Source organism: Mobula hypostoma, chromosome 4 (genome assembly GCF_963921235.1).
Source record: "Mobula hypostoma chromosome 4, sMobHyp1.1, whole genome shotgun sequence".
NCBI classification, from domain to species: Eukaryota; Metazoa; Chordata; class Chondrichthyes; order Myliobatiformes; family Myliobatidae; genus Mobula; species Mobula hypostoma.
The window spans coordinates 39,653,343-39,680,932 of NC_086100.1; the positions used below are offsets into that span (position 1 = coordinate 39,653,343).

General features: G+C 40.2%; 1 protein-coding gene across 1 annotated transcript in view; it reads right to left on the minus strand.

Annotated features, from left to right (window-relative positions):
• Nucleotides 1-27,590, minus strand: part of mccc1 (methylcrotonyl-CoA carboxylase subunit) — an 80,394-nt gene that overhangs the window by 23,844 nt on the left and 28,960 nt on the right. The window contains exons 4-10 of the mRNA XM_063045668.1: nucleotides 17,163-17,258; nucleotides 15,977-16,098; nucleotides 10,226-10,373; nucleotides 8,025-8,146; nucleotides 7,659-7,770; nucleotides 5,915-5,996; nucleotides 3,234-3,361 (exon numbers count right to left, since the gene is read on the minus strand). Of these exons, the coding sequence (XP_062901738.1) occupies nucleotides 3,234-3,361; nucleotides 5,915-5,996; nucleotides 7,659-7,770; nucleotides 8,025-8,146; nucleotides 10,226-10,373; nucleotides 15,977-16,098; nucleotides 17,163-17,258 (810 nt within the window). The remainder of the gene's footprint in view (nucleotides 1-3,233; nucleotides 3,362-5,914; nucleotides 5,997-7,658; nucleotides 7,771-8,024; nucleotides 8,147-10,225; nucleotides 10,374-15,976; nucleotides 16,099-17,162; nucleotides 17,259-27,590) is intronic.

Sequence of the window (27,590 nt, forward strand, 5' to 3'; positions counted from 1 at the left end):
TAATATGTAAATTATGCTAGGAAATAAGTCCAGGACCAGCCTATTGGCTCAGGGTGTCTGACCCTCCAAGGAAGGAATTGTAAAGTTTGATGGCCACAGGCAGGAATGACTTCCTATGACGCTCTGTGTTGCATCTCGGTGGAATGAGTCTCTGGCTGAATGTGCTCCTGTGCCCAACCAGTACATTATGTAGTGGATGGGAGACACTGTCCAAGATGGCATGCAACTTAGACAGCATCCTCTTTTCAGACACCACTGTCAGAGAGTCCAGTTCCGTCCCCGCAACATCACTGGCCTTACGAATGAGTTTGTTGATTCTGTTGGTGTCTGCTACCCTCAACCGCGCCCCAGCGGCCTCAATGACTACAGACCGGAGGCATTGACCTCCCACATCATGAAGACCCTGGAGAGACTTATTCTGGAGCTGCTCCGGCCTATGGTTAGGCCATACTTAGATCCCCTCCAGTTCGCCCACCAGCCCCGACTAGGAGTTGAGAATGCCATCGTCTACCTGCTGAACCGTGTCTACGCCCACCTGGACAAGCCAGTGAGACCTGTGAGAGTCATGTTTCTTGACTTCTCCAGTGCGTCCAACACCATCCGCCCTGCTCTGCTGGGGGAGAAGCTGACAGCGATGCAGGTGGATGCTTCCCTGGTGTCATGGATTCTTGATTACCTGACTGGCAGACCACAGTACGTGTGCTTGCAACACTGTATGTCCGACAGAGTGATCAGCAGCACTGGGGCTCCACAGGAGACTGTCTTGTCTCCCTTTCTCTTCACCATTTACACCTCGGACTTCAACTACTGCACAGAGTATTGTTATCTTCAGAAGTTTTCGGATGACTCTGCCATAGTTGGATGCATCAGCAAGGGAGATGAGGCTGAGTACAGGGCTACGGCAGGAAACTTTGTCACATGGTGTGAGCAGAATTATCTGCAGCTTAATGTGAAAAAGACTAAGGAGCTGGTGGTAGACCTGAGGAGAGCTAAGGTACCGGTGACCCCTGTTTCCATCCAGGGGGCCAGTGTGGACATGGTGGAGGATTAAAAATACCTGGGGATACGAATTGACAATAAACTGGACTGGTCAAAGAACACTGAGGCTGTCTACAAGAAGGGTCAGAGCCGTCTCTATTTCCTGAGGAGACTGAGGTCCTTTAACATCTGTCGGATGATGCTGAGGCTGTTCTACGAGTCTGTGGTGGCCAGTGCGATCATGTTTGCTGTTGTGTGCTGGGGCCACAGACTATTCACTACATACAACTATCCGTTACAGGTAAGCTAAAGGCTCTGGCATCATGCAATGCCTCTGTGCAGATTGAAGCACATATTAAAGATCATGTGTCACACTGAATTCCTTTCATCAATTTCTCTCACATTTTTCAAGATCCAGAAGTATAGTATTCATTGTATCATCCTGCAATCTAGATAATGATGTCAAGTCAATTTAAATGTGGTGGCTTGTATAAATTACATCATCACTATTCTAAGATCCAACAATTTCATTCCATAAAGGCACTATAGGGAAGTGGACTTGACTCCTTTATCTGGTCTGGGTTACCAGTGCCCGTAAATGTACAGAACAATGTTTCCCATTCAATGGCTTCTGAATTGGCTTAAAGTGACACAATTTTAAAAAATTGAAATCAAAACGTGGAACTGAATACCCATCGTTTTTACATTTTATATCAAGACATGCTAATTTGAATACAAAATTTTATCTTGCAATTTCGGCCCTACAGTTAAGTTGAATTAAATTTGTAGCAGAAATTCGCAGAAATTCAAATCAGCATTTAAAATTCAACACAGAGTACGAATGTCAGCACGGAGTAGGAAGATCACAATATGAGAATGAGATAAACTTTATTTTGCAGTTCTGACTTATATTTCACATTACATGGTTAAAATAATAACATTTAAGACCATAAGACATAGGAGCAGAATTGGTCATTCGGCCCATTGTGTCTGCCCCACCGTTCCATCACGGTCTATTTTATTACCCCGTTCTCCTGCCTTTGCTGCATAGCCTCTGACATCCCTAATATCAAGAACCTATAAATTTCCACTTTAAATAACACCCAGTGGCTTGTCCTCTACAGACGTCCTTGGCAATGAGTTTCACAGATTCACTATCCTCTGGCTAAAGAAATCCCTCCTCATCTCTGTTCTAAAGGGACGTCCTTAGATTATGCCACTCTGGTCCTAGAATCTCTCACTACAGGAAACATCCTCTCTATGTCCACTCTGTGTAGGCCTTTCAATATTTGATAGATTTCAATGAGATCCCACACCCCATTCTTCTTCAATTCCAGTGAGTAAAGGCCCAGAGCCATTGGATAGTCTTCATATATTAAACCTTTCATTCCCAGCATCATTCTCGTGATCCTCCTGTAGACCCTCTCCAATGCCAGCACATCTTTCTTAGATAGGAGCCCATAACTGCTCACAAGGTTATTTAAGGCTACTTTATATCAATTTAATAGTTGCCTTTAAAGTGGGGTTAAAAATAAGTAAATTTTTTTTTCTTTAGCTTGTTGTATGATATACCGAAAATGCTACTTCGGAATTTCTTGTAAAAAGCTAGTTTACATCCACACAGAACCACTTTACTTGTTCCACAAATAAAAAGGGGTTTTGTTTGCAATTCACAGGATTGGAGGGTTGTGAAAGCTATTCCCTCAGTGAAACAAATACAGAATAAAAAACTTGAGATACCATGGTGATACTTCTAAAGGTTTCTTTTGTGATGAGAGATTAATGTGGAAAAAATACATTCTAAAGCAATCTGCAGTGGAGAGTTATCATTATCAACTATTGTCAAACATGTTTGCAAAAATGGTTCCTGGTGAAAAGTGTTATTGCTAGATATTACAAACATGTAATTGCTTGAATTACAAACATGTAATTAACAAATTCAGTCTCTTTGTTACAAGTCTAAATCTTCAAGGTGTTATGACTTCTTTGAATACTTGATACCACCACATCAATGGTTGATTAAATGATATAAAGGACTGTGCGTGACCTTGTATTGAAAAGGCAAAGCACCTTGTCTGCAAAACAACAACGAAACCAGAAACCTTTGGATATTTAGAGCATGTCCAGTTCATTGATGTAGCTATGCTTTAAGACCAAAACATTTAACTATCATTCCTCTCAGCTCTACTGTAGTCTTGACCTTTAGGTTTAAGCCCAACAGACCGTAGACCTAGTGACCATCTGTTCTCACCTACCCGGAGCTGCCATTCAACAAGGTCAGTTCCTGTTATCATCTCAGTGACCGGATGCTCCACCTGTAGTCTTGTGTTCATCTCCATGAAATAGAAATTATGCTGAGAATCCATGATGAATTCCACAGTCCCTGTAAACCAAAAATAATGATTAAAATGCATTTCTAGACAACTTAGTATTTGATGTTGACCACTGCTTGCAAAAGAAGCACATGGCTCTTGCTCATTATGCTAATCAATATTTTGTAAATAATGCACTTCGACCTAAAAAGTAACACAGCATCTTCAGTTTACTTATTCATATTTGCAAAAGCATAGCAATAATCATTATTTTCCACAATTAATATCACACCAGTTTGCAGAAATGTGTAAGCAAGCAAATAATATTTATGAAGTAAGGCTAAAGAGCAGCAGACAAACTGAGGACAATATTGAAGTTATTTTTAAGGAATACATTAACAGATATTGTAAATTAGGAGCAGAAACACTGTATTTGATTGTGTTTGTTTTGCAATATTTTAACTTTTCGTTCTTGTATTCAACAAAAACTTATCAAACACACAAATGGCAAAGAGAAGCTCCATCAAAGAGAACAACGTTGACTAATATAACCCCATGTCATCAATTGATCTAATTATTGAATGCAGGTTCACACAGAGAAATGTATAAATAAAGCTAATTGAACACAAATTTATCTGACTCATTCAGTGCGCTTACCATTTAACTGCATAACTAAATAAAGTAAATCTTCCTGCCTGTGAAGTGCTGTTAAATATGTACAGCAAATCCCAGCAAAGTGTTTTTGTTGGGAACTATCCAAGGATTGTGAGACAGCGAGATCTTTTGGTGTGATTTCACTGTTGTGTAGAATACCATGTATAATCCAGTCTGTCAAAGGGGGCAGTGCATGCATGAAGCTTTAACATCAAAGCAGAAATTGCTGGAATATTCAACATCAGGTTTAGTATCACAAGCACACGTTGCGAAATTTGTTGAACGAGTCTTCAACTTGAAATATTAACTCATGCTTCTCTTCCCGCAGTTGTTTTTAATTTGCTGAATACTTCCAACATTTTGTTTTACTTGCAGATTTTTAGCGTCTGTTGCTTTTTGACTTAAACCTCATGCACCCCTGTTCAGTTAGTCAAAATTCATTAATGGAGTGTGTTACAGGAAGAATTAATTAGTGGAAGCAGCGTGCATTCTAAATTACTTTCCCCAGTTACCAGATATGCATTATACAGATAAAATTCCCTGCTAATACTGAAACAATCATTGTTGAAAAATTATTATAAAGTCAAGCTTTTGTGCACAATAACGTGCACTTCATTCTTGCAAAAGTAAAAGTGAAAAGATACTACACTGGGTGCAATTGATTGAATGATTGCCAACCTCAGACCTCTAAGCAGGGTGATAATTCCAGAAGGAAGAAAAATCAACTTGAGATTCCACAAGTTGTAAGGTACTGGAGAAAGTACAAAACTGTTTAATCTTAATTTCAACACACTTAATGACATCCAATAGTATATTTGTACGTCAGATCACTAAGGGTACAGATTTCAAGGAGCAGTAAACACAGCCGTCGTGTTAATTGGAGGGCTTCATTTGGAGACAGAACTTGGATGCCAATTTAAGATTGCTTATCAGAAGGTGAAGATTTACAAGAATTTTAGCCAAGACAGTGAGAAAAAGGCTGCAGAGGTTCCAAGACGTGGAAAAATATTCCACTGGGTGGCTCAGTGGTATAAACTGGGAGTTAGTTACAGATACTTAAATTTATATGGGTCACTGGTTTTCTAGACTGGACCTCAAAGTTATTTATTTTCATCTTTGAATTTGATACCCTTCTTATGTCTTGTTTAAATATTCTGCCATAAAAACCGTGTTGACTAAATATTTAAACAGAAGGGAATTCCGGAGCTACATTCATTTCTCAAGCCTTTCATTTTTGCATGAATATCACACGAGCAACACAGTCAGAACAAAATCTCTGGTTTATCCAGTAACTTTAAGGTCATTAACTTGTGAGATACTTAATGACATCTAATACCAATCCTCAAAAAGGCAACTCCCCCGCAAGCAAAAATAGGGGTCCCCTTGTCCTTGTTTTTCATACCAATAGCCTTTACATTCAGTAATATTCCAACATCTCTACCTCCTACAATGAGATGCCATCAGATATCCTTTTAGCATCCTTACATTTTCTTGTCCTTTCCTAGTGCCAAAGCCTCCTCCATCTCTCGAAAGCAGCTGTCATTCTTCAACTCCAGTCTCTTGCTCACCCTGACTTTGCCAATGGTGGCTGTTCTCGGCTGTTCACACCTTCGGCTGTCTAGTTCCCAAGTTAAGGAATACCCTTCCCTAACCTTCCCTCTGTTTTATTCTTGATCTTCAGTCCTAATACCACTTTATTTGGCTTAGTCACAGTTTCACTGATAATGTCCCTGAGAAGCCATATGGAATGTTAAAGGCATTATCTAAATGCGAGCTGAAACTGTTCATATTCCTCTCTGCTCAGTTCCTAAATAGAGTTGTATGAACAGAAGAATCTCAGGTTAGAAAATTTAACTAAATGATGCAGAAGGATACCAGCAAGGTTTGGGGTGCAGAGTTTCGATTACATCTATGTTGGCTCTACATAGGCAACAGACTGGTCAGCATTGTAACCTTTGGTGTTTACTTACCAGCACCAACATAATTAACAGCTTTAGCTGCCTGGACTGCAGCTTCACCAAGTCTTCTCCTCACTTCAGGGCTAATTCCAGGCTACAATTTTAAAACAGCAAATGCCAGAGAATGTCTTTATATTTTTCTATCCACAGAAACTTTATACTCTTAGACTTTATCTTAACAAAAGTTCACACACAGGTACAATAGTACAATAGAAAATCATAAAGCTGCCAAAGCTGTTTCCCTGAAACATTCACTCTATTTCTCTTTTTGTAAATTGTGTTGTCTGCCAAGTGTTTTTGATATGTTTTTATTTTAAAATAAAGTAATACTATTCTTCTGAGCTAGTAATGCAGAAGACTCAACTAACAACTCAGTGGCGCTGAGGCCAAATTACATAGGGAGCTTGAGAATTTGAACAGCATTTAAAAAGAAAACTGATAATAAATAAATAAGTACTACTAGCAGAGTTGACCATTAAACAAGTTCATTGAATTTCATGTGTTTGCAGTACCACATTAACAAAGTTGACTTAATTCTGAAAAGGAATAATAACCAATTGTGCTGAAGGACACAATTCAGGAGTTCAAGAAACGACCTTCTCCAGAAGCAATGCAATCTTCCTGCATGTGGGGATGGATAATATATCTTTGCTGGACTTTCCAGCATTGTTAACAGTGTAAAAATATAGATTAGAACTATAATGAATTACTTCAAAACATATTACTTTACAATGCAGAATCTCATGGAGTTTGAGTACATGAATAATTTCTCTGCAAAACATCCATAATAAAACATTGTACTTAAAAACAACTTAGAGAACTAGTACTTTCATTTTTAAAACATTTTTTTCTGAGGATGTAATTCCTTTAATAGGTAAGTTTTTCTTAACTGACTTCATTTTCCACACCCAGGATTTGTAGAGGAAGGAATGCAGATTGACCAATCACAAGCCTGCAACTGAGACTATTCCATGGGCATTAATGCAAGTGAACCGTAAAGATTGTACCTTCCACTTCGCTTTCCTTTAATGGGACAGAAACTGGTTTCCCCCAAGGGCGCAACAACATTCCATGGAATTTTTGTTACTTGTAAGAATTCTGCAGAAATTATTCTGCAGTTCTGAGAAGTGTGCTTTTCCCCTCAAGTTTCTGGTCACAAAGAAGCAGCTTGTTGAATAGAAAATCCAACATAAATATCAGGGCAACACGATAAAAGATAAAACGTTCATTCAAAAATACTTCTTGATATATTTAAGAGTGACAGTTTGAATAACAGAGCAGAATTTGAATCTATCCTAATAAAATTAAAGATATTTTGAGTAACTTGTTTCTAAAGGATTGAAAATATGTAAAATTCTAGTAGGTACAATATGCGAGTTTTACCATGTACTTTTCATATTTTAAACCATCTGAAACACCCCTTTAGGTGCCTCTGTGCTGAAACAAAATTGCTTTCTCTAATGCTGCAAAGGGTGTAGTTAATGGAAGCTCCCAATGGTGATTACCTCAACCAAAGCTGGCTAGTTCCACAGGCTGGGCCACATTGATCTGTGTTTTCTTTTAATGATTGTGAAAGATTCCAGCAACTCTATTTTATTTAATATAAACTGTGCTTAAAATTTAGTGAACGTGTTCCATTGGTCTGGCTGATTTTCAATTGAATTCCATTGAAAAATACAATGTAATCTAACAGAAGTGCCACCCTGTGATTAGTAAACTGCTCAGAGAGAAATTTCCATTTACGGAAATAATTTACCCCAGGTGCTTCTTCAATGATTTTTTGATGCCTCCTTTGTACACTGCAGTCTCTTTCAAACAAATAAACAGCACTGCCATACTGGTCCCCAAACACCTGTACTTCTACATGTCTGCAGCAAACAGAAAACCAAAAACTTATCAGCCACAAGAACACGATACACATGAATCACATACATCTACTGTACATTTCCACAGATGTTACACTAGTTTTGAATAATTGCTAGATTTAACCCATTTTTTTTTACAAGAATGCTGATGATGTCTAATATTTAAAATCTAAACTGAACAGTATGCCAAGGAGAATTTTCAAATTTTATTCAAAGTTGGTACACAAATTTATTATTTCTAAATGGAAGCCACATACCTTGGATTTTCTACAAATTTTTCTAGCAACATAATATCATCATTGAAGGATTTTTGTGCTTCTCTTCGTGCAGATTCCAGTTGCTCAAGGAACTCGGCCTTTGTCTGAGCAATGCGCATACCCTGAACATAAATATCAAATCAGCAATCAAAGAATAAATCTGGTACTTATTCAGATTACTTAAAAAGCAACACGTTTCACTAGTGACAGAGTGTATTTTCATTTTTACTTGTATAATTAAATAGATGCTGTCCCTTAAATGTTGTACGTGGAGGTAATTTCCCATCAATAAATCACAAATAACATGAATGAAAGAACCAGCTGCAACATTAACCCAAAGAGAACATGACTTATGCCACAGTAAATAAGACTAGACAACTCAGTGATACTTAACTGCACAAAAATGATTTTCACTTTGTGCAATAAACATTGCAGATATTAAATGTATCTAGAGTCAAGCAGTGGAGCAGAGGACTTCTTACAGACTTAATGCTCAGTATTGCAACCTGTGATGGGTACAGATGAATTGGTTCCTGCATATGAAATCACAGCTCTATTGAAACTTACACATGATTCTTTACAATCTACCTAAGATTACAAAGATAAAGATAAAGCAAACTGTTTCTCTCACCTAACTAATTATACCACGGAGACCCTCACTGAAGCCTCCATCAAAGAAATGTTATCCCTGCTCTTCAGGTTAACATATGCACAAAACTCCTTATGTACAGAATTGCTTCAATGTACAAGTCCTAACTTGCCTTTAATGGGTTTATATCTATGTTCTGTTTCTTGCAGCTGCATCTTAACTCAAAGTGCTGCTGAAGAATAATTTCTATTCGGCATCTTACAAGGTAATTTTTCCAGGACAGAAAGGGTTCTGTTTAATGTCATTATTCATCTTTCACATGCTCCGGGACTCAGAGAGGGAGTGAAACTGAACGCAATATTCAGATTCAGCTCTATTAGATTAGATTTTTATACCCGTACCTAAAAATCCTGCCTGAACCTTTCCAATGACCAAAAACAGTTAAGCACTGCGTTTGAGACACTGCCAGATTGTTTCCTCTGCTCCATAGTTCCAACACCATACATTACATTTCTAACTTTTACCTTCAAAACTATGGTGTATTAGACTTCTTGGATCATAATCTTAATCAAATGAAAACATTGTCTAAGAAATAAAGTACATGATCTAAATAATGCCTTAACTAGAATACTATGGAGTCTTGTGCATAAGCATGTGTTTAAAACTCACCATGAATTGTTAGCATTTGGTTTCTGCAGAACCTAACTATTAGGTGTACAAAGAGTAAGTAAAAATGGCTCACTCTTGCTTTCTTATGTAACCAATCCTTTATTTCCAAACAAAACACAATATGACAGCTGAATAAAGAGATAAATATACACATGGTTTTCAATTAATCAAACCCCCTTCTTTTGCAGTTCTTAAGTTCTGAATTTTGTCCAATTTAAGGATTTAAAAAAAATCTAGACACTACATTACAGGTAATCGATGCAAATATGTTTATAACATAAACCTGTCTGATATCCGTTGTTGCTCTTGCAACAATGGGACAAGTGACAGTTATACCAGAGAGGCTCATGTTAAAACTTCACAACTGGAATACAAAAAGCAGAGAGCAGTAGATGACTCCAAATGCAAATAGTGACCCTGAGCTTACTCTGTAGACAAATCAATTAAAATTTAATGAACAACTTTGCTACACTAAATATAATATTTTTGATAAATTATCATTGAATGTAACTATAGGGGTATGGTAGCATAATGGTTAAGTTGTTGGAGGTCTAGGATGAATGCTCCAGAGGCATGTGTTCATATTGAGTTCATAACATCAGAAATGAAATAAATCTGAGTTAAAAAAAACTACATATCTTCACTGACAGCATCAATGAAATTGACACTGTCATAAAAACCTATCCACTGTCGGATAGAATACCTGCAACCTTAATCCAGTGTGGTCTATGTATCACTGCAGACTGACCAATGTAAATGACCCTGAACTGCCCTCTGGAGCTGTCCAGAAAGCCATTTGGTTCCTGAACAAACTAAAACATTCCAGCCAATGACAAGCATATTCTCTTCAGAAATGCGTTTTAAAATTGCATTTATTGCACTTCCAGCATTTGCAGATCCAAATGACCAGGTCTTCCATTCACGCAAGCAGCGAACCTCTTACCTTGCCACCTCCTCCCCGGACTGCTTTTATCATCACGGGGTAGCCAATCCGACTGGCCTCTTCCATTAACTGTTGATCAGACTGATTATCACCATGATACCCTTCAACTATTGGCACTCCAGCAGCTGACATTATGGCCTTTGATGTACTAAATTAAAATTATTAAAAGAAAAATTATTTTATGCATTATACCTCAGTAAAGACTTCCCAGATCATTTTAATGTGAAGGCAGTCTTAAATAATGGAACATTACATGATGAATTTGTGCAATTCATTGCCACAGTTGGCTGCAGAGGCCAAGTCTTTGGCTATAATTAAAGCAGAGGTTGATAGGTTCTTGATTAGTAAGGGTGTCAAAGGTTACGGGGAGAAGGCAGGAGGATGGGTTGAGAAGGATAATAAATCAGCCATAATGGAATGGTGGAGCAAACTTGACAGACCCAACAGCCTAATTCAGCTCCTCTGTATTATGGTCTTAGTACATTGTGCTTTCACTGTGAGGTTAGAGCAATGAGGTATCCCCACCTCAAAATTTTCTTTCAGCTTTTCACTACATTCATATATTTTATTTTTCCAGACAATAAATATTATTGCTAAAGAAATAAAACCCTTCTCATTAAACTCACCCCAAATCAGCAACAAGCATTTTTAGGTCACAGCTTTTCTTTCTAACTCCAAAACCATCTCCTCATTCCCATATCTGAAGAGTGTCCTGATGATATCAAGAAGCATTTTCTACCTCTCCATCTTGATATTAATTGCTTGCTTGCTTGTTTGTTTATCTGTTTGTTTGTTTATTTATTCATTCTTTTGTATTTGCACAGTTTGTTATCTTATGCACATTGGTTGTTTGTCCATCCCGTTGTGTGTGGTCTTTCATTGATTCTACTGTGTTTCATGGATTTACTGTGCATGCCTGCATGAAAATTAATCTCAGGGTTGTATATGGTGACATATAGGTAATAAAGTTACTTTGAACTTTCACACAAGTACATGAGGACATTACATGAACTTCACCCTTCTCAGTGAACCCAGCATGAGTATCAAAGAAAAAGTATTTGCAATCTTCTTCAGCCAGAAGTGTTAAGTAGATTATCAATCTTGTATTCCTCCTGAAGTTATCGCAATCACAAAAGTTATCCTTCAATCAACTGGATTCTCTTCACATAAAACGACTAAATGCACTATGTAACAAAGTCACTGACTAATTTCTTCTGTGACACAGAAGGTTTGTGTTGCTCATTATCAGAATCACAAGCCAAGCTGATAAAATCAAAAATTGCCAACATATGCCCGGATGACAAATTGTGGAACAAATCTGATCTGTCTAATTAGCACCTCATGATTCCACCGTTACAGTAAACTGGGAGGGTTACTATTTTCTCTCTCTCTCCCAAATAGCAAGTTAGGTAAAATTTAGTTTGGGTTTAGAGTCACTTTTTCTCGGCAATTATTCATGGGTTAGCTGCACCTTAGGGAGGTGGCAGTGCATCACTCTTTGAGCTGCTGCAGTCTTTGTAGTGAATGTGTTCCCATGTTGCTGCTTGGGTCAGGAGTTTTAGAACTTTGACCCAGCAACAGCGAAAAATGATACATTTCCAAATTGAGATGATGTACAACCTAGAAGAAGGAATTGTTTCCACATGACCGCTGCCCGTGTCATTCTTGGTAGGAGAAATCTCAAGCAGCCAATGAAGCTAATAATTGAATTGAGGACTCTAGTTGTTAGCAAGCATCCCCACGTCTGATCATAAGTTGAAGGGAAGGTCATTGATGGAATTACTGGGCCTATCAGATTCCCTTGAGGAACTCATACAAAAACACCCTTTGGTGGAGAGGAGAGGACAACCCTCCAGAAACCATTACCACTTAGTTTTGTGCATGGTACGGCTTCAGCGAGTGGATTTCTACTGATTTTCAACTTTAATAAAACTAATTGATGCAACACTCAATAAATTCATCTCAGGTCGCTTCCTCGCCGGAACTCAGGGATTTGAACTAAATCCAAATTATGAGTGTGGTACTGTCATTTGATTGACCTAAAAATAGTAACCCTCCCAGTTTACTGTAATGGTGGAATCATGAGGTGCTAATTAGACAGATCAGATTTGTTCCACAATTTGTCATCCGGGCATATGTTGGCAATTTTTGATTTAATCAGCTTGGCTTGTAATTCTGATAATGAGCAACACAAACCTTCTGTGTCACAGAAGAAATTAGTCAGTGACTTTGTTACATAGTGCATTTAGTCGTTCTATGTGAAGAGAATCCAGTTGATTGAAGGATAACTTTTGTGATTGCGATAACTTCAGGAGGAATACAAGATTGATAATCTACTTAACACTTCTGGCTGAAGAAGATTGCAAATACTTTTTCTTTGATACTCATGCTGGGTTCACTGAGAAGGGTAAAGTTCATGTAATGTCCTCATGTAGTTGTTCAATTGTCTACCATCAGTTATGAGTGAACTTGGGAGGACAACGTAGCTCTGCACTGATTGATCATTTGTGGCATGGCTTAATCTATATCCAGTCCTGTGTTGTAGCTTCAACAAACTAGTATCCTTATTCATAATGTGCCCGGTATGACCTGGTACTCTTTTTTACATACTTCATCGACGGAGAATTGAGCTCCTGTTTAGAAAGTGGTGCCTTATATTACACATTGAAATATAACTCTAGTACTGCTAATGTGTCTGAGGACTCAATGGTACGTAAATTCCGAGCTGCTAGTTTGGATCAGAATGTCTCATGGTATCTAATTCCCTGAGCACATTAAGTTCAATATTGCTTCTTTTCAGTTCTATAATCTTGATCTGAATCCAGCCTTTATCAATAATAATGAAAATCTCTGTTTGCTGAAAGAGTTTTTATGCAGAATTACTTTATGCACCCACAATACAAAGCTTCAGAATGACGGCAATCTCACCCAATTTAATTTTGCTGGTTTTATGTTTCAGATGATTATCTTCTCCACCCTGTACATCCTTCTGTTCTCCCCTCTCAGAAACTTACCCAGTTCCCCCTAATAACATCCATGTTATTTGCTTCAACTATTCCCTGTTCCAAGTTCTCATAACTCTGTCATTGAAAAAAAAGTTTAATCCAAATTTCTTACAAGATGTTTTCAGGATTATCGGTGATTTATGATTCCTCTTTTTGGATTGATCATCACAGAAACCTAGAAATGGGAACTTTTGTAGCCAATTATTAACTCTTTTGTCACAAACAACAATGAGTGAATTTCTGTTAATCTTCATTAGGGTGGCTGAATTCATTTGGAAAATTACCAACTGTTGCAGCAGGTGGCGCTCTTCTATACACAAGGAATATCTACATATCAGAGAGAGGAGAAAATCAGTGCCACAGCTACCTCTGCTCTAAGTTGCCTTTGGGCACCAATGCTTAAAGTGTATGGAAACAGAACATTGTTCTGTTCTGCAGAAAACACATCATCCATGTTCATAAACATGAGAAAGTCTGCAAATGTGGGAAATCCAAAGCAACACACACAACATGCTGGTGGAACTCAGCAGATCAGGCAGCATCGATGGAAATGAATAAACAGTCGATGTTTTGGGCCGAGACACTGCTTCAGGACTGGGGGGGGGGGGGGGGGGGGGGGAAAGATGCCAGAGTAAAAAGCTGAGGGAGGGAGAGGAGGATAGCCACTATAAGGTGATAGGTGAAGCCAAGTGGGTAGGAAAAGCAAAGGGCTGGAAAAAAGGGAATCTGACCAGAGGGGAGAGTGGGCCATAGAAGAAAGGAAAGGAGGACAGGACCAGGGGGAGGTGATAGGCAGGTGAGAAGAGGTAAAGGGCCAGATTGGGGAATAGGAGAGAGGAAGGAGAGGGAAAAGTTTTCACTGGAAGGAGAAATTGATATTCATGCCATCATGTAGGATGCTACCCTGACGTAATATAAGGTGTTGCTCGTCCACCCTGTGGGAGGGCTCATTGTGGCAGAAGAGGAGGCCACGGACTGACATGCCGGAATGGAAACTGGAATTAAAATGTTTGGTCACCAGGAAATTCCGCTTTTGGCGGATGAGGCAGAGGTGCTTGATGATGCTGTCCCCCAATTTACAACGGGTCTCACTAATGTAGAGGAGGCTGCATCGCGACCACTAAACACAATGGCGACCATAGCAGATTCCCAGGTGAAGTGCTGCCTCATGTGGAAGGGCTGTTTGGGGCTCTGAATGGAGGTGAGGGAGGAGGTGAATGGGCAGGTGTAGCACCTTAGCTGCTTGCAGGGTTAAGTGCTGGGTGGGAGATTAGTGGGGAGGGGTGAATGGACAAGGGAGTCACAGAGGGAGCGGAGAGAGAAGAGTAGGTAAACATATGTTTGATGGTAGAATCCCTTTGGAGATGGTGGAAATTGTGGAGAGTGATACGCTGGATGTGGAGGCTCATGGGGTGGTAGGCAAGGACAAGTGGAATTTTATCACAGTTAAGGTAGCAGTAGGTTGGGGTGAGCTCAGATGTACGAGGAATGGAAGAGATTTGGGAACGGGCAACATCAATGGTGGAGGAAGGAAACCCCTATTCTTTGAAACCCATCTTCATAATCTCAAAAATTATTGTTAAATGGTATTAATACTAAATGGAGCTGATGACTTCAGAAGGAAGAAACTGGTGATCCAACAGCCAGTCCTCATTGGGGGATCAGAGGAGGAGCAGGGACAGCAACTTTAAATTCCTTGGTGTAATAATTTTGGGCTGTCTTCGGCCCAGGGCGTAAGTGCAATTATGAAGAAAACACAGCAGCACCTCTACTTCCCTAAAGTTTGCAAAGATTTGGCATGACATCTAAAACTTTGACAAACTTCTATAGATGTGTGGTGGAGAGGATATTGACTGGTTGCATTACAGCCTGGTATGGAAACACCAATGCTCTTGAATGGAGAACCATACAAAAGGTAGTGGATACCGCCCAGTGCATCACAGGCGAAGCCCTCCTCACTACTGAACACATCTACACAGAGTGCTGTTGCTGGAAAGCAGCATACTTCTTCACGGATCCCCACCACCCCGGTCATGTTCTCTTCTCATCAGGAAGAAGGTGCAGAAGCCTCAGGACTCCGACCTTCAGGTTCAGGAACAGTTCTTACCCCTCAACCACTAAGCTCTTGAACCAGAGGGGATAACTTCATTTAACTTCACATACTATCACTGAACTGTTCCCACAAGCTATGGACTCACTTTTAAGGACTCTTCATCTCATGTTTTTGATATTTATTGCTTAATTATTTATCATTATTCTTTTTTATCTAGTACTTGCACCACAATTTGTTGTCTTTTGCACATAAGTTGTTTGTCCATCCTGATGGATGTGATCTTTCATTAGTTCTATAATGCCTCTTGCATTTACTGAGTACGCTTGTAAGAAAACAAATCTCAGGGTTATATATGTACTTTGAACTTTGAAGAGAAAATATGGTGAACTGTTAAACAATCAGTTTTTTTTAATGGAAAATACAATCTTTTTTAAAATCTTTCCAATGTCAAAACAACTGTGACAAACAATAAATACCTACTGACCATTTTACATTCATTTCATTTGCTATAAAAGACAATGCAATAAACACAAATTCCTGTTCCCCTGTTAGATAAATTTAATTGCATCTTGTTCTTACTCTTAATCAACATTGTTACTATAAACTTCTGAAACTAAATTGTACAGGTATCACTTAGCCACCAAAGTTTTTGTCTTAACAGCTTGAAGAACCACAAAGAGATTAATTCATTACCTCTTGATTCCCATGTCTCTAATAGCTGTGGAAGGAGGGCCAATGAAAATGATGCCCTCTTTTTTACACCATTCTGCAAACTCTGTGTTTTCTGAAAGGAATCCATAGCCTGGGTGAATGGCCTTCAAGAAACAGATCACAACAGCAACATTGCGTCAAAATTCAAAACTAAAAGTTAATAAAGTGATATTTTTTTAAAAATCATTAAACAAACTGAAATAGTGACGATCAAACTGAATGGGCATTTTTACATTATAAGATTTTATGAGCTTGAAGCTGGCAGAACAGAGGGATTATTGCAATGAAGAGTACCATTCAATACAGAATGGCTAATACATAAAGCAATTCCATTCACCTAAGCCTGTTAATATACTATAAATCTACTGCAATTACGAAGACACAGGGGCCATAGAATGGCAGGACTGAAAACAATGACACGATTAAAATAAAGTGTTACAAGTACAGAGCCAGCACAGTGCAGACAGACAAAAAAGGTGCAAGGCAAGGAAGAGGTAGATTAGAGGTCAAGATTTCATCTTATTTTACAAGGGAACCATTCAAAAATCTCATAACAGTGGGTTAGAAGCTGTCCTTGAACATTACAGTACACGCTTTTACGTTTTTGTATCTTCTGCCCGATTTGGGAGGGGTGAAGACGAGAGAAGAGAGAAAGTCTGGGGTAGGAGGATCTTTGATTATGGTGGCTGCTTTAACGAAACAACAAGAAGTATAGATGGAGGGGTGGCTCATTTCTGTGATGTGTTGAGCTGTGTCCACAACACTATCAACAGCAGAGTTTTTGGCAGTTTCAGACATAGCCATTGTCATACCAAGCTCTGATGCATCTGCTTAGGATGATTTCTAAGGTATATCTATAAACAAGTGGAGAGAGTCAATAAGATCATGTCAAATTTCTTTAGCCTCCTGAGAAGGAAGAGGTGTCTGGAATGCACTGCGAGGGTGGTGACAGAATCAGATATGATAGTAATGTTTAAAAGGTGTAGCTAGGGACAGAATAATATGGATCACGTGCAAACAGATGGAATTAACTAGACTGGCATCACACTATGTCAAAGGGACTGGACATGTGTTGAACTCTTCCATGTTCTATGTTTTAAAGCAAGGAATACATGAATTTCAAACATTCTTTCTCAATGGTAACCCAACCATAATTTAACAAGATTACCTGTGCTTCTGTTAGCTTGGCGACTTGGATGATCTTTTCCATATTTAGATAGCTCTGCTGTGATGCTGCAGGACCTATATGGTATGCTTCATCAGCCTAAACAATCATAAAAGATCATAAAGAGTCAAATATCTGTACTGTATTCTATTGTAACCACCAGTATTTCTGAGTTGTCCAAACATGTTTGAGCAGCAGTCTCTATGTCATAGAAACATAGAAAATAGGTGCAGGAGTAGGCCATTTGGCCCTTCGAGCCTGCACTGCCATTCAGTATGATCATGGCTGATCATCCAACTCAGAACCCTGTATCTGCCTTCTCTCCATACCCCCTGATCCCTTTAGCCACAAGGGCCATATCTAACTCCCTCTTAAATATAGCCAACGAACTGGCCTCAACTGTTTCCTGTGGCAGAGAATTCCACAGATTCAGCACTCTCTGTGTGAAGAAGTTTTTCCTCATCTCAGTCCTAAAAGGCTTCCCCTTTATCCTTAAACTGTGACCCCTTGTTCTGGACTTCCCCAACATCGGGAACAATCTTCCTGCATCTAGCCTGTCCAATCACTTTAGAATTTTATATTGCTACATACCCCATAACTGGGTTGCCAAACCAGCAGAAATGGATCACTCGTTGGAGTCTGGATTACTAGGAACTAATAAAGTTTTATTAAAGAAACAAGTAACACAGTACTCTAATCGGAAGGATATAAATACAACAGGTTAGCAATGATAATACACACATGTACACAGAACTAGGGCAATAGGAATCAAACCAAGCTCTATCGCAGTCTAGGGGTAAAATGATCAGTCTTAAGTGACGCAGAGTTCAGTTCAGCTTAGTACAGTTCGCAGTAATCGCTGTTGTGCTGTTGGGGGGGGGATGCAGTTTGATTCAGGCAGACCCTTGATGTTCTTCGCAGTTGGTTTCGGGCGGACCCTTTTATGTCTATCCTGCTGTGGTCACCGACTGTGACCCCTCCGTTCCGGATACGACCGTTCTTCTGTGGTGAACCCGGCACCCACGCAAGAGCGGACACACACACCAGGTTCCCACTGATCGTATCTTTACACCTTGTGAGTCTATGGTTGGTTCCTGCGAACCGGACCTCCAAACTCCCACCACTTGTGGGGGCACACCACTCTGCCAGGGTCTCGTTATCTCGTGATCTCGTGGTGTCCATGCCTAGCAAACCTGCTCTTTTTATCCCCCTGCTGGGGTATCACTTGTCCATCAAACTTCAAACAGTTCAGTTCAAAGTAACCTGTCTGTCAATAGCTGAATTGTGTTTCTTTTCCATTAATCTCTCTCTCCTCTCTCATTAGCATTTTGAACATTTCTCCATTGTCTCTCATATCTCTCTCATTAGCATCAATCGTCTGATAGCTTGGTTAGGCGTCACAATACGTTTCAATAAGATCCCCTCTCAATCTTCTAAATTCCAGCGAGTATAAGCCTAGTCGATCCAGTCTTTCATCATATGAAACTCCTACCATCCCAGGAATCAATCTGGTGAACCTTCTTTGTACTCCCTCTATGGCAAGAATGTCTTTCCTCAGATTACGGGACCAAAATTGCATACAATACTCCAGGTGTGGTCTCACCAAGGCCTTGTACAACTGCAGTAGTACCTCCTGCTCCTGTACTCGAATCCTCTTGCTATGAATGCCAGCATACCACTCGCCTTTCTCACTGCCTGCTGTACCTGCATGCCCACTTTCAATGACACCCAGGTCTCGTTGCACCTTCCCCTTTTCCTAATCGGCCACCATTCAGATAATAATCTGTTTTCCTGTTTTTGCCACCAAAGTGGATAACCTCACATTTATGCACATTAAATTGCATCTGCCATGAATTTGTCCACTCACCTAACCTATCTAAGTCACCCTGCATCCTCTTAGCATCTTCCTCACAGTTAACACTGCCACCCAGCTTCGTGTCATCTGCAAACTTGGAGATGCTGCATTTAATTCCCTCATCTAAGTCATTAATACATATTGTATACAACTGTGGTCCCAGCACTGAGCCTTGCGGTACCCCACTAGTCACTGCCTGCCATTCTGAAAAGGTCCCGTTTATTCCTACTCTTTGCTTCCTGTCTGCCAACCAATTCTCTATCCACATCAATACCATACCCCCAATACTGTGTGCTTTAAGTTTGCACACTAATCTGTGTGGGACCTTGTCAAAAGCCTTTTGAAGATCCAAATATACCACATCCACTGGTTCTCCCCTATCCACTCTACTAGTTACATCTTCAAAAAATTCTATGAGATTCGTCAGACATGATTTTCCTTTCACAAACCCATGTTGACTTTGTCCAATGATTTCACCGCTTTCCAAATGTGCTGTTATCACATCCTTGATAACTGACTCTAGCAGTTTCCCCACCACCAATGTTAGGCTAACCGGTCTATAATTCCCTGGTTTCTCTCTCTCTCCTTTTTTTAAAAAGCGGGGTTACATTAGCCACCCTCCAATCCTCAGGAACCAGTCCAGAATCTAAGGAGTTTTGAAAAATTATCACTAATGCATCCACTATTTCTTGGGCTACTTATCCTTAAGCACTCTGGGATGCAGACCATCTGGCCCTGGGGATTTATCTGCCTTTAATCCCTTCAATTTACCGAACACCACTTCCCTACTGACATGTAGTTCCCTCAGTTCCTCCATCTCACTAGACCCTCGGTTCCCTAATATTTCCAGAAGATTATTTATGTCCTCCTTAGTGAAGACAGAACCAAAGTCGTTATTCAATTGGTCTGCCATGTCCTTGCTCCCCATAATCAATTCACCTGTTTCTGACTATAAGGGACCTACATTTGTCTTAACCAATCTTCTTCTTTTCACATATCTATAAAAGCTTTTACAGTCAGTTTTTATGTTCCCTGCCAGTTTTCTCTCATAATCTTTTTTCCCTTTCCTAATTAAGCCCTTTGTCCTCCTCTGCTGGACTCTGAATTTCTCCCAGTTCTCAGGTGAGCGGCTTTTTCCGGCTAATTTGTATGTTTCTTCTTTGAAATTGATACTATCCCTAATTTCCCTTGTCAGCCACGGGTGCACTACCTTCCCTGGTTTATTCTTTTGCCAAACTGGGATGAACAATTGTTGTAGTTCATCCATGCGATCTTTAAATGCTTGCCATTGCATATCCACCGTCAACCCTTTAAGTGTCATTTGCCAGTCTATCTTAGCTAATTCACGTCTCATACCTTCGAAATTACCCTTCTTTAAGTTCAGAACTTTTGTTTCTGAATTAACTATGTCCTTCTCCATCTTAATGAAGAATTCCACCATATTATGGTCACTCTTACCCAAGGGGCCTCTCACAACAAGATTGCTAATTAACCCTTCTTCATTGCTCAATACCCAGTCTAGAATGGCCTGCTCTCTAGTTGATTCCTCGACATGTTGGTTCAGAAAACTATCCCACATACATTCCAAGAAATTCTCTTCCTCAGCACCCTTACCAATTTGGTTCACCCAATCTATATGTAGATTGAAGCCACCCATTATAACTGCTGTTCCTTTATTGCACACATTTCTAATTTCCTGTTTAATGCCATCCCCAACCTCACTACTACTGTTAGGTGGCCTCAACTCCCACCAGCGTTTTCTGCCCCTTAGTGTTATGCAGCTCTACACATATCGATTCCACATCCTCCCGGCTAATGTCCTTCCTTTCTATTGCGTTAATCTCCTCTCTAACCAGCAATACTACACCACCTCCTTTTCTTTCATGTCTATACCTCCTGAATATTGAATATCCCCGAATGTTGCGCTCCCATCCCTGGTCACCCTGGAGGCATGTCTCTGTGATCCCAACTCATTAATAACAATCTGCACTTTTAATTCATCCACCTTGTTATGAATGCTCATTGGATTTACACACAAAGCCATAACCTAACGCTTGATTGTAAATCAATAAATCCCAAAAGCCCAAAAATCTATGTCCCCAAGTTCTGAAACAGTTGGCTATGGAGATTATGAATGCTCTGGTTATAACCTTCCCAAACTCCATAGATGCTAGAATTATTCTTGAGGATTGAGGGGTAGCAAATGTAACCCCTGTAATAAAGAAAGGAGAGGGAGAAAGCAGACAGCGACTGACCTGTCAGTCCAACATTAGTAGAAGATTCAACACTGGAATCTACCATATGAACACTGAAGAAATAGGGCCGAGCACTATCAGTATGATTTATGTAAGAAAAATCATGTTTGACTAACTTACAGAGTTCTTTTGAGAACATGACTCGTATTGGAAAAGGGGAAGCAGCAGATGTGGTGCATTTGGGAGGTCCCGGACAAAAGGTTGGTCAATAACTTTAGAGACAAAAAGCTGGCAGGTAATATAATGATAGGTATTGAGAATGGGTTATTGGACAGAAAGCTAAGAGAGGGAATAAAAGGATCTTTCTCAGGTTGCTAGCTGTGATTGATGGGATACTGCAGCTATTCACAATCTACATCAATGATATAGCTGAGGGGACCAAATGTTACAGTATATATACCCATGTTTGCAGAATCTGGGATTGTGAATAGAGCGGAGGACGTACAAATGGGTTATAGAGAAGCTGAGTGAGTGAACAAGAACATGACAGATGCAATATAACGTGCCATAAGTGAAATTATGTGCTTTGCTGCACAATCAGAAAAGCAAAGTACTTTTATAATGATGAAATCAAAATGACCTTGTACAAATAAGTCTCTGAAAGCCAATATGCAGATATAACAAGCAGATAGGGATGTTGGACTTTCTACTGAAAGATTTTGAGTACAGGATAAAGATGCCTCACTGCAATAATATAAAGTGAGATTCGACCTGGAGTATCTGTAAACTTTTGGCCACCTTACCGAAAGGAAGTTACATTTGCCATAGAGAGGAATGGGCAAGTCAGTGTTGATTAGTGGTGGTCTTACGCTGAATGGCAGCGAAGATGAGGGCATGGTGACCAATGGCTGCTCTTATTTTCTTGTGTATTTGTGAGAGATATTGTAGCAAAAATTTCTCTGGACTCGTAGTAGTGCGACCACTCGAGTCGAGTAAGATCTTCTCCTATTGTTGAGTCCTCTGGTGGCTTTAGAGGCTGATCCAGGATCCACATATTCTGGTGCAGTGTGGACACGAGTAAGTGGTGACTGTGGTCAGTGGTTGGGTCTTTTGGTTGTTCATTCTCTCCTTTCACAGCTCCTGCTTGTTCTCTGTGGCACAGTGGAGATCGCTCTCATGTAGTGCTGCTCCCTCTTGAACAGATTTCTTCCTATTCAGTGCAATGTCTTCTCAGCTGTTACATGTAATGTTGAATTTCTTCAGGTTGATTTTTACGTTATCCTTCAAGCATTTCCTTTGCCCACCAGATGCTTGCTGACCTTCCTTCAACTGGGAGTAAAGGATCTGTTTGGGGAGATCTGAGTTAGGCATCTGAATGACATGGCCTATCCATCAGAGTTGGTGTTGCTTTATCGTGGTGGAAATACTGTTCACATTGGCCTCTTCCAGTACATTGGTGCATTTGTCCTTCCAGCTGATCATCTTTCATAAGGTTCTTTGGTAGCATTGTTCCAGGGCTTTTACATGTCTGCTGTTGGTGGTCCATAATTCAGCTGTGGGAATTACTGTATGGTTCTGATTATGATGAACCCACCATATGACTGAGTAGACCAGGCATGTGCTGTCTAAAAGACCAGGCATGTGTTGTCTAAACTCCAGTTGGATGAGAGGAGATTTAACTGAAACTTACATAATTATTACACTTGATAGGCTAAACGTAAGGAGCATGGTTTCTCTGGTGGAGGGGCCCAGAATCAGGGGTCCATTACAGTTCGAGATGAGGAGAAATTTCTTCACACAGAGGGTGAAGAACCTTTAGAATTTTTACCCTGCAAGGTTATAAAGTCTCAATCGTAGGATTAATTTAAAACACAGACTCCTAGATTTTTGCATATTAAGGTAACAAGAGATAAGTGGATGATAGGAAAATGGCACCAGAGTAGAAGACCTGTCAGGTTCTTGATAAATGACGCAGTAGGTTTGAAGGCTAAATGGTCTATTCCTACCATTGCTTATTAATTTCAACAGAAGAATAAGCTCGAGTGCTTTACCTATTTCTAATAGAATCAGAGTGTCATACAACAAAAACAGGCCTTCCAGCCCATGTTATTCTATCCAGTCTCATAGACCCACAGTTGGACCATAGATATCCATTCCCCTTCCACCTCCAAACCCATTCAAGCTTCTCTTAAATGTTGCGATCACACCCACATCCACCATTTCCATGGGCAGCTCCCTCCACACTTGCAAAAACCTCTAAGTGAAAAAGTTTTCCCTCAGGATCTTCTTAAATATGTCACATTTCACCCTTAACCTATGACCCCCTAGCTTCAGTCTCCTCCAACCTCAGTGGAAAAAGTCCGCTTGCATTTACCCTGTCTATACCCCTCTTGGTTTTATATACCTCTATTGACTCTCCTCTCATTCTCCTACGCACCAGGAAGTAAAGTCCTAACCTCTTCAACCGTTCCCTATAATTCAGGTCCTCAAGTTCCAGCAACATCCTGGTAAATTTTCTCTGTACTCTTTCAATCTTATTGACATCTTTAGATAAAGTGACCAGAACAGTATACAATACTCCAAATCAGGCCTCGCCAGCATCCTATAAAACTTCAACATAACAACCCAACTCTTGTACTCGGTACTTTGTTATATGAAGACAATGTGCCAATAGCTCTTTCTACAACCCCATATACCTGTGACACCACATTCAAGGGATTATGGATCTGAATTCCCAGATCCCTTTATTCTACTGCACTTGTCAATGCTCCTCCTTTCACTGGTTTGTTCTCCCAAAGTGCAACACCTCACACTTGTCTGCATTAAATTCCATCTGCCATTTTTCAGCCCATTTTTCCAGCTCATCCAGATCCCTCTGCTTCAATAGCCTTCCTCACTGTCCACTACACCCCCAATCTTTGTGTTGACCTCAGATTTGCTGATCCAGTTAACCACATTTATCACCCAGATCATTTATATAGATGACAAACAACATTAGACCCAGCACCAATCCCTGTGGCACTCCATTAGTCACAGGCCTCCAGTCAGAGAGGTAACTATCTACCACCACTCTCATATAGACAACATCCATTGACTTTCCTTCATCAACTTTCTTGGTAACCTCCTCAAAAAGACTCTAAAGATTGGTTCGACATGACCTACCACACAGAAAGTCATGTTGATGATCCCCAATCAGGCTCTATTTACTTACGTATACTGTCCCTTAGAATACATTGTAATAATTTACCCATTACTGATGTTAGGCTTACCAGTCTATAATTTCTCAGATTATTCTTTGAGCCTTGCTTAAACATCAGAACAATACTAGCTATCCTCCAGCCCTCCAGCGACTCATCCATGGCTAAGGACATTTTAAATACCTCTGCCAGGGCCCCCCACACATTCAATAGTTCAATTTAATATCAGAGAAATGTATACAATATACATCCTGAAATTCTTTTTCTTTGCAACCATCCATGAAACAGAAGGGTGCCACTAAGAAAGAACGACAGTTAAACATTATAACCCCAAAGACCCCCCCACTCCCCCTTCCCACGCACAAGCATCAGAAAAGCAATGGCCCTCCTTCAGCCCCACCCACTTCCGCAAAAAAGCACCAGCACCGTCCACCCGCCAAGCAAGCAACAGCAAAGCCCTCAACAATGACCATGATCTGCAGTACAACAAAAACGAATCATTCACGCAACAGATTGACATACCCAGGCTCTCTCCCTCTTCCTAATACAGGTGTGCGCCGCTTAATGTCCATTCGGACAACGTCCAATCGCATATACGTCCGTAGTCCCGATCGGAGACCGCGACGTAGCGGACCTAACCAATCTTGTGTATTGCGTTTCTCTTGACTGGAGTAGTGTTATCTCTCTGTTTAATTTTCTTTCAAAAATATTACTGTAAAGTGCATCTTGGCTTCCAAACGCAGGTCATTTGACCTGAAACTCTTCCAGTGGAACACTATGAGGAAGTTGAGAACAGTGATATGGATGATCCCGATCATCTTTGATAAATTGTGTGTGATATAGGCTAAGAAAGTATTTACATAAAAGTTAAAGTGAAAAAAATTAGGAAGATTAAAATGAAATAAAAATTATAGTGTATGTATGTATTATAGTGTACAGTATACAGTTTTAGTGTAAGTTCTTGGCTATTTAGTCAATACAGGTACACTACAGTACTCCATATAGGTTTGCTAAGTATATAATATGGTGTTTGCACAACATCCAAATCACAAAACGTCCGATTTCATAGAACGTATCGTGGACGTTAAGCATAAAGGGAAAAGGAAATGTCTCCTTTCACAGTGAGAGGGGAGACGTAACAAAACAACTCGCTGATTTACGGTGTTAAAAGACTGTGATGCTACTTTTTCTCCCAAGTTCAGTGACCCGCAAATCGGCACCAATGTCTCACCCATCAACGATAGAGAGAGAGAGAAAGAGAGAGAGAGAGAGAGAAAGAGAGAGAGAGAGAGAGAACGAGAACAACAACTTGCTGAGTACACAGCTTCCACTGATCCGCTGTTTCTGATGTTCCGTTCTCTCGCGCGATGCTTCAGTCGGTTTCACTAGTTCAAAATCAGCCTGTCCTCAGGGCCACAAAAGCTCAGAACCCCGAAGGTGCGCTCATCTTCCAGGCTGCGTCCTTGGGATATCGAAAAGCGGTTGGCTGTGAGTCTCTGGGAGCGGGTCCCACCGCCACAAAGAACCAAAAACTATGTGTAACTCCAAGTCAGCGTCTTCTGCACTAGCCTCCTCCAAGGTCCAACGGGACACCTTTTCCAGCCCTTGGTGCTTACCTATCCTAATTTGTCTGAAGACAGTAACCATGTCCTCTTTTGCAATCCAGGTATAGTCCACGACCTCACTACTCTTTTGCCTTAGCTCTATAGATTCTGCGTCTGTCTCCAGAATAAATACAGATGCAAAATATCCATTGAAGATCTCCATCATCTCTTTCAGCTCCATGAATAGCTGATAACGCAGATCTTCAAGTGGACCAATTTTGTTCCTCACTATCCTTTTGCTCTTAACAGACATCCCACCTCTCCCGGAAGTTCCGGGAGTCTCCCGCATATTAATAGTGGCTCCCTGATGCCCGCAAGTTATATATGATGTCCCAGAAATCAATTTTTTTGAGAGCCAGCGAGAGTGAGAGAGAGAGAGAGCCGAGAGAGAGAGCGCGCGCACGCCATGGCAGAGTGTTCCAATAAAAGAAAATATAAAACGTACATCACCCCAGACTACACTAAAGTGTACCCCTGCCTAATAGGGGTCAAAATAATGACAGTGTTGCTTGCTGCACTGTTTGCAACAGTGACTTTTCTATTGCCCATGGTGAGTTAAGACTGCAAAAGACATGTTGAGGTGAGTTTAACAGGTGTCATTCGTTCATTAGCATAGCTAACAGTATTTAAACTATCTGGCTAGCTGCTAAGGAGCTACTCTATTGCAGACATCCCACCTCTCCCGGAAGTTCCGGGAGTCTCCCACAAATTGATGGTGCTACCTCCCTGAATGAGTTTTTGCAGGGTGGGATCTCTAAGTAGGATATAAATTAATATATCCTTGGGATGCTCCTTCACTTTGTCTGCCAGAGTATCATCATGCCTTCTTTTAGCCCTCCTAACCTCTCTCTTATGTTCTCTCGTATTTCTTGCACTCAAGTGCCTCAATTGTTCCTTGCTGCCTACACTTGCTATACACCTCCTTCTCTACTTAACCACTACCCACTGCTGGCCTGTTCTCCCCTCTTCCCTTCCAAGTCACAGAACCAGAAACCTGACTGCTTTCCTCTACTAGGTCAGTGCTTATCATGTTTTAATTTCTCCTCTTTATAGTTGACTGTTTATATCACAAGGTACCGGGCATTAAGGTTTAAGGAATAGTGGGTAGGCTATCCAGGCGAGATACATTGTTAACTAACATATGTTTCCTTGGATGGGTTTAGTATAGGAGTAAAGGGATTCAGCCCTGAAATTATCCTAGGTAATTTCTAAAGTAAGTACATGTTGGCACAGCATTGTGGGCCGAATGGCCTATATTGTGCTGTAGGTTTTCTATGTTTCTATGATTCCAACTCATGAATGCAGTACCTAATATCATTACTGTAAATATCTTATACCATCAGCTGTCAAAATAATTTGAAAATAATTCTGGAAAGAATATTCAGCTTCTGTGTTACTGCATGGTCATACTGGCTAATCACTAAACACCTTTTAATATTGACTAGATTAAAAGAGAATCATGCAATGGACTGATTGAAAGAGTTCATTTTATAGCTCCATTACTGTGAATTTTAAGTTCTTCTTTCTCCTATATTCTGAAGAGCTGATGTAACTCTGGTTCACTGGATTAATACAAAACA